The sequence below is a fragment of the Scyliorhinus canicula genome, chromosome 16 (assembly GCF_902713615.1).
Source record: "Scyliorhinus canicula chromosome 16, sScyCan1.1, whole genome shotgun sequence".
In the NCBI taxonomy this organism is placed as follows: Eukaryota; Metazoa; Chordata; class Chondrichthyes; order Carcharhiniformes; family Scyliorhinidae; genus Scyliorhinus; species Scyliorhinus canicula.
This window is the reverse complement of record NC_052161.1, coordinates 112381003-112396357: the sequence shown is the minus strand read 5'-3', so window position 1 is coordinate 112396357 and position 15355 is coordinate 112381003. Positions and strand designations below refer to the sequence as shown.

General features: G+C 41.9%; 1 protein-coding gene across 1 annotated transcript in view; it reads right to left on the bottom strand.

Moving 5' to 3' along the window:
* Positions 1-15355, bottom strand: part of vps13d (vacuolar protein sorting 13 homolog D) — a 302778-nt gene that overhangs the window by 277081 nt on the left and 10342 nt on the right. Inside the window, 5 exon segments of the mRNA XM_038821608.1 lie at positions 584-688; positions 5650-5766; positions 7630-7710; positions 12194-12384; positions 12915-12992. Of these exon segments, the coding sequence (XP_038677536.1) occupies positions 584-688; positions 5650-5766; positions 7630-7710; positions 12194-12384; positions 12915-12992 (572 nt within the window).

Here is a 15355-nt window from a genome sequence, read left to right as displayed (position 1 = left end):
TTCCAATGTTTTCCCCTACAATTTTGTTTGTTTGAGAATAGGGGTCAAACCAAACAACGCAAAAACTAAAATATAATCACTTAATTGAAATTACATATTATGATATCAGGGCAAATGCCTTTCATAATTCAATCCATCCACATTGTCAACTTTAAAACTTGCTTGAAACCAGTTCTCTTTTTGTCCCTTTCAATGAACATCTTTTAGTTAAAAATAAACTAATAAAAAATGAACAGTATTGAACCAACAGTTTTTAAAGGCTGGTGACACTTGAAAACAGATGGTGGGAGTCGGATTGAAAATTGAGCCTCCTCTGCATCCACCTCTCCGCACCGCAGATCGATTAAAACACCAACCTGAGGCGAATGAACATTACTGTGGAGTATTTGCACACTGTATTACTAAAACAAATCAAGTCACAGGACGCTACTCTTCAATGAAATATATTTGCCTTGGGCCTCTGGTCCCAAAGGCCGGGTGATAATCTGCCTCTGCTGATGGTTCACGCTTTAACATGGGTGTCATAGTGTGAAGGTCAAAACTGTGGCTGATTGATTAAACTTTTAGTAATTAAACTTCAAACCTGGAGTTCAGCAGTAGGAATGTCCCTCAATAGCTCACAATCCACATCCCAGTAAATACTGAAATCCTCAATCTGTAGTCTCTTCTTCCTTATCGACTTCTCAACCTGAGAGATAAAAAATTTGATTAAGTAAAGCAGCAATATTAATGTTGCAGGAAACCATTTGAGTTATAGATATCAGAATATTTCTGTAAATTGACGGCTTTTGACTATCCCTTTCCAGTTTCCTATCTCTTACTTTTGCAAAGTGCCACAAACACTATGAGCTTGCACAAATGCACAGGCCGGGATTCAGCCGCATGTCTCTCGGCGGCGGGATTCTATCCTCCCGCCGCTGGTCAATGGGATTTTCCATTTAAATCACCTCATGCCACCGCGAAACCCGCTGGCGGGGGTGCGCTGCCAGCGGGAAGAATGAATCCCGAAAACCGGAGAACTCTGGCCATGATCTTTCTTCCATAGGGGATTTTCAAGCTGCATTACCCTGATCCCCATCACTGCAAAAGAAAGCACCCTGTGCTATGGTAGTCCTTTAATACCACAGGTAGTGAAACAGGACTCATTATCAACCAACATGATATGGATAGCACAAATTTTTGAGGGCTAGGTTTTTGGATATGCTCCATTGTTACATGTTCTACAACAGGACAGCATTGAGTGCAACATTGTCTGCATCTGCAATAAGTCTATCTCCTGTACATAATTTGTAAGCCACTGTTCACCAAACGCCTTCCCCACTGGGGCCCCATTCCGATACTAAATTGCTAATTACTAATTGATTGAATCTTTATAAATTTACTTTTCCTATCTGCTTTTCCCACTATAAAAAATAAGTTCCCTTAGAGAGCAGGGCAGGTATTCTCTGTTTTTCAGCGACAGGAAAGAAACCAGCATGGATTTGTGTAGAAACCAACTATTTTCTAATACACCCGATAGGTAAAAGACGGCTATTTAGCGTAAAATATTAAGCCCCAGTTTTAAATACCCATTTTAAATTCACTCAATCTCAGGTCATTCCAAAACATATAGCTTCAATAGAGACACAGAACAGCATGACACAGCATAATTCACATATTTGCTCTAGCAAATACATTTGCAAGACAGTGTGACATTAAAACACAAGCCGTACCAGATATCAATCCAAGGACAGGGCAGGCACCATAGCAACATTAAGGCGCTATTATCTACAATGTGGCTAACAGCTAAGTCAGAAGTCCAGTTTAAACTGGTTGTGATAACTGCACAGAATTGCATTCCATAACATGCACAAGTATTCAGACATGAAACATTTAAAGCTAATGTTACACATTAAAGATTGACAGCTAACCGCCAAATCAAACTCATTTGATTCTAACCCAAACCTATTAGGATGACTTAGAGGTGTTGATAGATGGCTAAAGACTGATATGATTTCCTATAACCATGAAGGTGTGTACGGCCATCTTTATCCGGATCATTCTATACTTTGATCTAAACTATTCACTATCTCTGTTTTTCACTTTTCCACTCTAACTCTTGAAGTAAATGCAAGCTGTTGTGCCGTAAGCAAGAAATGATTTGTGTATTATTTTAAAAGTTAATTTGCGTCCAAGTTGCTTTTCTTTAAGTACTTTTTGCGAGCCGGACTTATGACAGAATAAGATTTCAGTGACTCTCAATTGTAATCAAATAGAGGCAATAAACGATTCTTGTTTGCATCCAAAAAGTTTTAACGCAACGTAAGACGGGAGAGTCTTTGACTTTTTTTAATATAGAATTTCAGGAGGCATTTAATAAAGTCCCTCATGGATTAAAATTGAAGCACGTGGAATTGAAGGCAAATTATTAACCTGGTTAGGAAATTGGCTGAGCAGCAGCGGTCGGAGTATGGATAATGTACAAGTACTCTAATTGTCAGGACTGACTACTGGTGACCTTCCAAGAATCCGTTTGGCTCAACTCTTCACCATATTTACTATCCCACAGCTGTGGGATAGAAAGCCACGTAGCCAAGTTTGCTGATGGCACAAACATTGATGGTACTGGAAGCAATGTTAATCGGTGCGTAAAATTATAAAGTTATATTAATAGATTAAGCAAATGGCCAAAACTGTGGCAAATGGATTTCAATGCATGCAAGTGCAAGGTCACCCACTTTGGACCTAAAAAGGGCAGAACAGAATACTTTCTAAATGGTGAAAAACTTGAAACAGTGGCTGGCCAAAGGGACTTGGGTCCATGGACATAAATCATTAAAGTGACAGATACAGAAAGTAATCAAAAAGGCTGATGGAATGCTGACCTTTATATCTGAAGAACTAGATACAAAGTCAAGACTATACAAGGTATAGTTAAACCACACCTCAAGTAGTGTGAGCAGTTCTGGACACGTGAGCACTGTAATTTACCAGAGTAATACCTAGATTTAATGGGGTTAAATTATAACACAAAATTGCATGAACTAAGATTGCATTTCTTGGAATATATATGGTTAAGGGGCTATTTGATCAAAGTTTTAAAAATATTATGGGGAACTGACGGGTCACAGACAGAAACTATTTCCATTGTTGGGGGGTGGGGGCTCTAGGATTAGGAGGCATAACCTGAAGAATTCGAGCCAGGTCTTTCAGGATTTGCAACATTTTGCTTTTGTTTCCAGGAGTGAAGTTGAGAAAGATTTTTACATGCAAGGAGTGGTAGAAGTTTGGATCTCATTTACACAAATAGCAATTAATGTAAAGTAATTGTTCAGTTTAAACCTGAACTTGATAGCTTTTGTTCATGAAAGGTGTTTAATTTGATTTGATTTGACACGTGCACCGAGGTACAGTGAAAAGTATTGTTCTGCATACAGCCCAGACAGATCATTCCATACATGAAAAAACATAGGACATACATAAATACACAATGTAAATACACAGACATCGGCATCGGGTAAAGCATATGGAATGTAGTACTACTCAGTAGAGAAGGTGTGTGAAAAGATCAGTTCAGTCCATAAGAGGGTCATTCAGGAGTCTGGTAACAACAGGGAAGAAGCTGTTTTTGAACCTGTTAGTGTGTGTTCTCTGACCTTTGTATCTCCTGCCTGATGGAAGAGGTTGGAAGCGAGAATAACGCGGGTGGGATTGGTCTTTGATTATTAATCATAGGAACCCTATAGCGTAGAAGGAGACCATTCGGCCCATCGAGTCTGCACCGACCGTTCAAATGAGCACTCGACCCATGTCCACCCACCCCATCTTTGCAACCCCATAACCTAATCTACACATTCCTGGACACTGAGGGGCATTTTAGCATGGCCAATTCACCTTGCCTGTACATTTTTGGACTGTGGGAGCAAACTGGAGCACCCAGGGAGAATGTACAAACTCCACACAGACAGTGACCCAAGGTTGGACACCCTGCCACTGTACTGTCCCAAATGCTGCCCGCTTTCCCAAGGCAGCGGGAGGAGTAGACAGAGTCAATGGATGGGAGGTGGTTTTGCGTGATGGACTGGGCTGTGTTGACAACTCTCTGTAGTTTCTTACTACAGAGACGGCAGCACAAGTGCCTAGCACTGTAGCTTCACAGCGCCAGGGTCCCAGGTTCGATTCCCCGCTGGGTCACTGCCTGTACGGAGTCTGCATGTTCTCCCCGTGTTTGCGTGGGTTTCCTCTGGGTGTTCCGGTTTCCTCCCACAGTCCAAAGACGTGCAGGTTAGGTAGATCGGCCATGCTAAATTGCCCTTAGTGTCGAAAAAAAAAAGGTTAGGAGGGGTTATTGGGTTGCGGGGCTAAGGTGGAAGTGAGGGCTTAAGTGTGTCGGTGCAGACTCGATGGGCCGAATAGTCGCCTTCTGCACTGTATGTTCTATGTTCTTACGGACTTGGGCCAAGCAGATACCATACCAGGCTGTGATGCAGCCAGATGTTGATGGAGATGGAGAAAAGTCAGGCTTAGGAAGTTAGGTCACGGGTCAGCTCTGAACTCACTGAATGGCGGAAGAGCCTTCAGGGGTTAAATGGCCTACTCCTGTTTCAAGGTTGACAAAAGATCATAAGCACTTTGCATACTTATTTTATTTGTTATTTGCAGTTGATTGTTTGTGTTTATGTCAATGGTCCAGGCAGAAATCTGATGATTACATATCTGGCAAGTGGATAGGACTTAACACATTAGAATGTGATTGGGTCAGATTGGTATATTGGATAAAGAATTATTTCAATGCCCCTAGCTATTCATCGTAAATTAATAATTTTAGACTAGCTTAGAAAAGTGATTCCAATGAACAATTTTCATTAATAGATGGGAAAATTAAACAGATCATGGTACTACATTTAGAGGAGGCAACAACAAGCATATATAGTCCACTCAGATTTAACTTGCACCTACGTATAGGATGGCCTGCAGTATATATGCCTCACTGTACTGGAGTTATGTTTGGAATTAACACAGTTCCTTCATGTCACGGAGTCAAAATTCTTGAACGTTCTCTCCAACAGCATTACAGGTATATATGGAGTGCAGCAGTCAAGGAGGCAGCTCTCATACAATTAGGGAACAATACGTGCTGACCTTGCAAATGATGCTTAAATCCCATGAAACTATTAAAAACATTGATGTGTGGCAGCATGGTGGCGCAGTGGTAGCACTGCTGCCTCACTGCGTCAAGGTCCCAGGTTCGATCCCGGCTCCCAAGTCACTTTCCGGTTTTTGCGTGGGTTTCGCCCCCACAACCAAAAGATGTGCAGGGTAGGTGGATTGGCCACGCAAAATTGCCCCTTAATTGGAAAAAATGAATTGTGTACTCAAATTTATTTATTTTTAAATCAATACAAGGACGGCACGATGGCGCAGTGGTTAGCACAGCTGCCTCACAGCGCCGAGGACCCAGGTTCAATCTTGGTCCCGAGTCACTGTCTGTGTGAAGTTTGCACATTCTCCCAGTATCTGTGTGGTCTCACCCCCACAACCCAAAAAGACGTGCAGGGTAGGTAGATTGGCCACGCTAAATTGCCCCTTAATTTGAACACAATAATTAGGCACTCTAAATTTAAAAAAAATATAAATGCTGCCATTCACTGCCTTGATGTTGGAACTTACCAACTCGTCTTCTGCGTTCTGCACAGACACACTCTTGATACAGATCCCAAATGCAAATGGATGGTCAGGGTTGGTGATGTCATCTTCGAAACGTAAATGCACATTTCGCACCTTCAACTAGAAGGGTGGGGGAAGAAAACAAGATTTGATAACCATTTTACTTCTCAGGTCTAAAATTGTACTGCAAATAAGCACTTCTCGAATTATGACTGCACAAGTTTCTGAATTTCAAAAATAATTTGTCTGTAAAGCACTCAACATATCCCAACGATGTGAGCTACACAATATAAAAACAAGTTCCTTCTTGCACTACAGTCAAAATCAATTCAAAAACAAATGTGCAATAATCACCTATCATTGAATGGCATAAAAGTGCATAACCAATTTATTGCATTACTGAGTACAGGTTTACGTCTATATTTTTGCTTAAAGAGTACAAAATAAAATCCACATGAAACAACAGATTTAATGGTGATTTCATTGAATGGAATCAGATGCTTAGCTCGCAGAAGCAAAGATAAACATTAATCAACTCAGTATGACCAGCAGCCTTGACTTAACCCCGGTACCAACAGCAAGGCTAATGTTCCCATCATCTTCGCAATTTTCCACTTCCATTTCTAGAGTTACTGGACGGGGTTCTCCGCTGACGGAATTCTCTGTTTAGCCGGCGCCTGGGGGTTTCCCGACGGCATGGGGCTGGTGAGTGGCAAATTGCTACAGTACATATTATATCAGGCGATTGCCTGAGGCCCACACTCCGATGCTCCATCTCCAACCGACAGAATTCCTGACGGCGTGGACCTCTCATGGTTCCACCGTCCTTTATCCTTGTGTGGCGGCTGCGGAGTCAGTCCGGGGCCACCAGACGGGGGAAGACCAATCGGCGGGCAGGGAGGGGATTCATTTGGAGCGGGGGACAATATATGCGGGCAATCCGGGGCACGCGAGTGGCCGATGCGGGGCACTATTTTGCTGGTCCAGGTCCGCGGACTGAGTCTGCCATGGAGCACAGCGTGGCTGCTGGAGGCCGCCGCCATGCATATGCACGGCCTCGGACCCGGAAGTGCGGGGGGCCATATCGGCAGCTAGAGCTGCGAGCTCTACGACAGCTGCCTGCTGGCCCCCAGCAAAACGGTGAATCAGTGGCCTTTTGACGCCAATTTTCCTGGCAAAAAGACCACAGCTTTCCCGATGGTGTGGGGACATCGTCCCAAAAACGGAGAAACCAGTCCAAGGGCTCTACTACTTTCTTGCCAAGGCAAACTCAATTGAAGAAATTACTAAGCCATTTTGCACTGACAGAGGACTGTTTACATACGTTCATGCAAACACCTCGCTAAACACTCCTTTTTAAAGTCACAATTGCACCCAAGACAGGCCACTGTATTCCTCACTGTCCCCTGTATAAACTCAAAGTTCTCTTCAAAGTTCTCTTCAAAGTTTAAAATTGTTCTAACTACTTGGCCGAGTCACGAATTCTTAAAGAGATCAAATATATAATTTATTCTGAAATGATCCCGCTCTGTATCATAGACAGCTCAGCCTAGCTCAATCCTGTTCTCACAAGACACCGCACAGAAAAATGCACCTAAACACACAGGTCACTGGATAATGATTAGAAGCAGAAACACAAGTTTGCTGAGACCAATTACAATATCCTACTTTTAATTCAGTGGAGTTGAAAGAACTCCATATTGCCACAATCTGACCTGGGCTATGCCTCCAGCCACATCAGACAATTGGAAGGATTCCAAATTTAATAGACATGTTTGATTCATACATATTAATCAGAAACAGTGAAGGATGGCACGTGCCCATTACAACATCCTTCACATTAAAAATGCAGAGATACAATATTTCAGAATCAGTCAGATCTTCAACAGTCACTGCAGCAGAAATTGCTTCTGAAAACAAAAAAATTAACTTATGTCTTAATATAAAAGTGAAGACCATTTAAATGACCATCTTCCAACTCACCTCCACATTTTCCACAATCCTGGTTACCATGGAGGCAGTAGCAGAGTACCAGTAGGATTCCCCTTTCTGCTGCTGGTTACTCTGAAATAAAATTAGCAAGCAAAACAAACCTTTTTAGTGCCTACAAGGAATGCAATATACACAGCAAAGTATCAACATTAATTGAAACTACATCCCAGGAGGTCACTGGTACTATTTTATCTGTGCAGGTACTAGCCCCATGTTGGAGACATTTACTTTAAAGCCATCCTCTTGTTCTTTCCCCAAGCCTTTTAATATCTTTCCTGAAACATCTATCTAATTCACTCTCAAAATTATACGCTTCCATAGCTATTTGTTGTAGTGCATTTCGGACTGTAATAACTTACTTCAAAGTGTCGGACCAGATCCTTTAGGTTTGCAGTAACAATCCTCATTTTGTGCTTCATTGTTACCATTTCCTCAACCAGTAAAAACTTTTCAGCATTTACTGTTCCAAATCCTTTTAACCTCGATTTGGTTATTCCTTAAATGTCTTGGCTTCAGTGGAAATTAACTGCAAACTGTCAAATCTTCATCATACTACATTCTGTTTTCGCATGTATATGATACTGGCAATGCTTAAACCAATGCAAGCAATTTTCGAATTTTGTTCATTTAAATTACATGATTCCACTAGCGTTTAATCAAGTAACAATTACATGATTACTAAGATTTTGCGATTATAGAGATTTGACAGAAATAATTGTGACAGAAATAATTATAGTTTCTTTCTTGCTTTTTAATTTGCACACAAAGACTTTGAAGCTTGGCTGTGTGAAGGAAACGGTATGGACTCTTAAAAGTTTGCGATCTTACCAGTGGCATTAAAATATTGAACTATACATTCATTCGTACAATATCTTCATCCCATGTAATTCTGAGAGCAAGGTCTCACCAAAATTCACTTAAAGCCCATGGCATTAAAGTGCCAGTGGTAATTTCGAAATGAAATTGGCTCAGGGACAGGAATCAGAGACGAGTGGTATTAGGACCACCTGTCATTTTTCATATATGTTAATAACTTGAGAACATGGGCATAATTGCAAAGTTTGCAGGTGATACAAAACTCAGTGTAGTAAGCAATGAGGAGGACAATGGCCAAAACTTTGGGAGGGCATAAACAGACTGGTGAAATGGGCAAACGCATGTCAAATTAAATTTGATTTAGAGAAGTGTGAGGTGATACATTTTGATAGGAAGATCAAGGTGAGGCAATATTAAACTAAATTGCGGAAAGAGGGAGGATAAGCAAGCACACATATTTTTGAAGGTGCAGGACAGGTTGAGAAGACTGTGAAAAAATGTACAGGGATCATGCATGAATAGTGCAACAGCTACAAACTCAAGGATGTTACATTAAATGATTATAAAACACAGATTAGACCTTACAGCTGGAGTTGTGTTCAATTCTATTCACCACATTTTAGGAAGGTTGTCAAAACATTAGAGAGGTTCTAGAAGAGATTTTAAAAAAAATTTAGAGTACCAAATTAATTTTTTTCAATTAAGGGCAATTTAGCGTGGCCAATCCACCTACCCTGCACATCTTTGGGTTGTGGGGGCGAAACCCATGCAAACACGGGGAGAATGTGCAAATTCCACAAGGACAGTGACCCAGAGCCGGGATCGAACCTGGGACCTCGGCGCCGTGAGGCAGCAGTGCTACTCACTGCACCACCGTGCTGCCCCCTAGTAGAGATTTACTACATTGGTACGCGAGATGAGAAAATACAGTCATGTGGTGAGGCTGAAGAGCTGGTGTTTCCCTCCTTAGAGCAAGGAGAAGATTGATAGAGGTGTTCAAAATCATGATTGGTTTTGGTAAGAGTACATAAAGAGAGACTGGCCCCAGTGGCAGAACCTGAGGGCACAGATTTAAGGTGATTGGCAACACGGGGGCAACAAAAACTTAAGAGTAAGTTGTGTTCCAGAATGCGCTGTTTGAAACAGTGATGGAGGCAGATTCAGCAACAACTTTGAAAAGGAAATCAGATAAATATTTGGGAGTAGAAATATTGCAGGGCTATGGAGAAAGAACAGGGAATAGGATACTTGGGTAACTCAACTAGAAAGTCAGCACAGGCAAAATGGGCTAAATGGCCTTGTTCAGTGCTGTAACACTCAGTGATTTTATGATCATAAACCTTCCTGTTTCAACAAGCTGAAAATATGACTAGGTTGCTAGATATTAGTAGCCTGCTCGACACTGTACAGCTTCATGTTCATGGTGCTGCACAAAAGACTGTGGCATTGGTAGGCAGATTTTGGTTTGGATAAGTCACTGATTGTATTCTTATAGACAAACATATTTATGGCAATGGTTTTTCCCATGGGAAACAGTCTTAGCAGAGCCCAGGAAGGATTTATTTTTGAGACCGTTGCCCTTCACCTTCTTTATGAACATCTGGATGAGGGCACTGTGAGAACTGGTCACAAGTTCATGGATGATAAAAAGGCACATGTGGGTGCGAGGAGCTTAGATGGGAAAAACAGACGACAGGCAGATGGAGATGCACCACACAAGTGGACACCTAACTAGCTGGAGTCTTTTAATGTAGGCGAAAGCAGAATTATCTCCTAGGTAAGGATAATCTGAAGCGAGTGCACACCCTGGAGAATTGTATGCTTCGGGCCATTGAGCACAAAGAGGATCTGGATATTAAAGTGTGCAAATTATTGAAGATGCTATGAGGCTATTGTAAAAGCGTTGAGAGTCAGGATGCATTTCCAAGATAATTAAATACAAATAAGAAATACTATTCTTTCTTGTTGGCAGACCTTGGTCAGGCCTCATTCAGAATACAGAGTCTGGTTATACCCCTTACAAAGTGGGCGATATAGAGGACCTGGAAAATGTTCATGAGGTGGTCATTAAATTGGCACCTAATTTAAGGGCCCTCAGTTAACATAACAGGCTGAGAGAGTGGGACTATTACTCTAAAATAGCACTTTTGACTTTGAAGAGATTTTGTAATTTTTAAAATAATGAAAGGATTACATTTAGTCCACATGGACAGCCTATGCAAGCTAGATGTAAATGACACAAGCTAAGAGCAGGTTGGATGTTAATCATTATTTCTCACTTCTGAGAACTAGTGGCTGGCATGTGCAATGAGTTGATTTGCTGCAAGCATTCATAATTGAGCTGGACAAGTTCCTGAATGTGACCAAATTAGTTGTACTAGAAGGTAGCTGTACAATAGTGATGTGCTTTCTAATCATGGTGGTCTCCTGCCTTATTTAATTGTCTTTCAAGATCAGAAATTCCCCATAGTTTCTTCCCAAATTGGTATAAAGTTCCTCCCCATTTAGTTTTCTTTTTTAACTCCCCCAGTACATCGTGTGCCTTGTTGGTGGGGCCAGAGACGGGAACGGGTGTTTAGAAAGTGACACAGCAATACTTGACAAACTTGTTAGTCCAGATGGTTATTTTCTACTCTTTGTGCTCTATGTTCACCTCAGTCTAAACATGCTCCTGTGATGTTTAACGTATTTGATGTGCCATTTGAGGCTTCAAATATTTTTTTCACAGGATGAGTGTCGCTGGCTAGGCCAGCATTTGTTGCCCATCCCTAATTGCCAAGGGAAGATGGAAGTGAGCCACCTTGAACTGCTGCAGTCCCTGTGGTGTAGGTGCATCCACTGTGCCGATAGGAAGGGCATTCAGGATTTTGACCCAGCGACACAAGGAATGACGATATAGTTTCAAGTCAGGATGGTGAGTGACTTGGTGGGGAACTTGCAGGTTGTGGTGATCCTATGCATCTGCTGCCCTTTTCTTTCTAGTTGGTAGAGGTTGCGGGTTTGGAAGGTGCCATTGAAGGAGGCTTGGTGAGTTCTTGCGGTACATCTTGTATGTGGTAAACACTGCTGCTATTGTGCGTTAATGGTGGAAGGAATGGATGTTTAAGGTAGTGGTTAGGATGCTAATAAGGCAGTCTACTTCATCCCAGATGGTGTCAAGTTTCAATGTGTTTGGAGCTGCACATAGTAAGTGGAGAGTATTCGTCATTCTCCTGACTGCCTCGTAAATAGCTGATGGCTTTGGGGAGTCAGGAGGAGAGTTACTCCCCATAGAATCCAAAGCCTTCCAATTTTTCCTCTAACAATTCTCAGCTATGAAACGAGCTTCCCAAAGAATGCTCCAATTCACCGTAAGACATGAGATGCAAAAAGCATGGGACTAGCTGGAAGAAGCTCTGGAAGCTAGGTGAGGATCTCTTCTTCACAACTTTCTGTGACATACAAAAATACAAAAACTAGAATGGGAAATTCATTAGAATAATCCAACAATCTTTGTTTCCTGAAAAGGTCTTGTAAAGCAAACATCAAAGCTAAGAAAAAGAATGGAGATCAACAGTGCAATATAAAATTGCATACCAATGTTAAAGCCACATCAAGCAATAACAGGTTTGACAAGCTCTAGTTTAATTTAGGCTTCACATGGAAATTCGTCAGCTTCAACAGGGACATTCACGTTAAAATATCTCAGCATACTGCTGCTCATGTCAAGCATTTTAAATTATACCCATCTGACACCAACCTTCCATTTAGCTTCCAGAGCATCCAGCAACGCACACTTCCTCTCTCTGTCCAGTGAACGCTCTGTTTCTTCATCAAATTCAGACTGTCTAACTGGCGCACCGATCAGATAGAGTCCAGAGATGGATATTACCCATGGTTCAACGTGAGGCCGGTAGAATGGGATCTGCAACGTTATCTTCCCAATAAAACCTGAAAAGTTATGTATATGTTTTACATATTCATTCTTTGTACGTGGCATTGCTTGCAAAGCCGACATCTATCTGCAACTTATAAAATCCCCAAACTGGATCTGGGAAAATTGATGTCTTTAATGAACAGCTTTAACAAGTATAAAAGCAAATTACTGCGGATGCTGGAATCTGAAACAAAAGGGAAAATGCTGGAAAATCTCAGCAAGTCTGGCAGCATCTGTAGGGAGAGAAAAGAGCTAACGTTTCGAGTTCAATGACTCTTTGTCAAAGCTGAGCTTTAACAAGTGCTCATCTCCAGCTTTTTCAAAGGACAGCAGGGAAGAAGAGTTCTCCCCAATTTTACCTTCCCTTCAAACATTACAACCAATATTAATTTTCTTGGGTTTGATTTAGAAAATACCACAACATATAAGACAATGCTGAAACCACATCCAAGCCATACATATTCATTAACAGTCATCGCAGACGTGAAATCCGTATTGACGAAGATAGCGACTGGAAAAAGCTAATGTGAACAGTTCAACTTACCTGCTTTCACCTCAAAAGGTAAATCCAACTCTTTGAGGGCATCTCTCTTCAAAGGGAGGTTTTCCAATTCAACAGCCCCTGCATAGATGCAATGACACAAGTTTTAATGCCACCTTATTCTGTACATTAACTATCTGTGCTTGTTAAGATGAGGCGGGATGTATTTTGCCTCCTTCAGCAGCAAGAACATCCCTCATTATGGGTGCTGCTTTGAACATGCCTGGCACCAGATGCACTATGATGTGAGTGGGAAACAGATTTAGTTTAAGTGCATTGTATGAACAAACACGATATGACTTGCACAGCAAGATTTACATTATTTCCTAACGTTTTATTCTCAGGTTGTACACTTGACATGTACATTGTAGTTATCAAGAGTATCAAAACTGTATTGGAGCACCTCAGAGTGGAACATACTGTATGGTGACAAGTCAAATTTTATTGCACTTTCAATTTTCAAGGCAAAATGTTTTATAATGTACTTATATAAATCGTGAACAAAATACACTTTTGAAAAAAATGATTTACATTTATTGTTGATCAATACAATACCCAAAGTCAACAAGATCAAAAGGTGTAAGAAAATTAGGGGAAAATGCTACCAAGAAAACAATCAAAAGGACAAGCATTTATATCATGAGCCACTTAAGCTTTAATCAACATGGTGCATCAGCTGACACACATTGTGTACCTATCAAGGTATTTATTCTCTTTGGAAACTCTGGCCTCTGGACATCGCCGCTTTTCATTGCTCCATCATTGACAGCCATGACCTCTGCCTTCTTGGCCCCAAGTCCTGGAATTCCCTGCTTAAATTTCTTCACCTATTCTTTCACTCATCATTTAAGATGCACCTTAAAACATCTCTCTTTCACTAAGCTAGTGGTATTAATATCTCTTAATGTAGCTACGATTAAATTTTATCCGATAATGCTCCTGCACATAATAATAAGAATCTTTATTAGTGTCCCAAATAGGCTTATAGTAACACTGCAATGAAGTTCCTATGAAAATTCCCTCGTCGCCTCACTACGGCGCCTGTTCAGGTAATCGGAGAGAGAATTCAGAATGTCCAATTCACCTAACAGGCACGTCTTTCGGGACTTGTGGGAGGAAACCGGGGCACCTGGAGGAAGCCTATGCAGACATTTTTTTTTTTTTTCATTTTTTTTTCTTTAAATTTAGAGTACCCAATTATTTTTTCCAATTAAGGGGCAATTTAAAATGGCCAATCCACCTATCCTGCACATTTTTTGGGTTGTGGGGTGAAACCCACGCAGACACGGGGAGAATGTGCAAACTCCACACGGACAGTGACCCAGGGCCGGGATTCGAACCCGGGTCCTCAGCGCCGTAGGCAGCAACGCTAACCACTGTGCCACCGTGCTGCCCAGCCTATGCAGACATAAGGAAAACGTGCAGACTCTGCATAGAGCGCCAAGCTGGGAATCGAAACCAGGTGCCTGGTGCTGTGAAGCAACAGTGCTAACCACTGTGCTACCATAACCCCATATTAAAGCGTGATAAAAAGTGTTGTTGAAATTTTTCATCCCCTTAACAAATTCCCTATTTCAGAAGGCGGCACGGTGGTGCAGCGGTTAGCACAGCATCCCGGCGAGGATCCGGGTTCGATCCTGGGCCCTGGTCACTGGCCATGTCAAGTTTGGACATTCTCCCCGTGTCTGGGTGGGTCTCATCCCTACTGAACCCAAACGATGTGCAGGGTAGGTGGATTGGCCATGCGGAATTGTGCCTTAATTGGAAAAAAAAGAATTGGGTACTCTAATTTTTTTTTTTAAACGTTCCTTATTTCAAATGATGTTCATAGAATCTAAGAATTTACAGTACAGGAGGCTATTCGGCCCATCGAGTCTGCATTGGCTCTTGGGAAGAGCACCCTACTTAACCCCACACCTTCACCCTATCCCCGTAACCCTGCAACCCCATCTAACCCAAGGCTAATCCACCTAACCTGCACATCTTTGGACTGTGGGAGTCAACCGGAGCACCCAGAGGAAAGCCACGCAGACACGGGGAGAACGTGCAGACTCCGCACAGTGACCCAAGCGGGAATCGAACCTGGGACTCTGGAGCTGTGAAGCCATAGTGCTAACCACTATGCTGCCGTGCTGTCCTGTTAATGTTAATGCCCTATGTTAATACAAACGAGGATAAAGCTTGTTTATCCCCTCAAACAGCAGGTGCCCAATGCATAGGCATAACTGGACTGGGGTTATAGTGAAAGCAATTTGCCATGGTGAAATTTGAACATAGAACCACTGGGCCGTCAGTCCAGTATCACCACATTCCTGTACTTGCATTGGGATCAGAGTTACAAGCTGACCTCCAGGATATCATCTCACACTGGTTAGATCACACTAAGGAGACGATTTTGCCTCTGCACTCCTGCAGGATTGGCGGCTCGGGCAGATAATCCCACG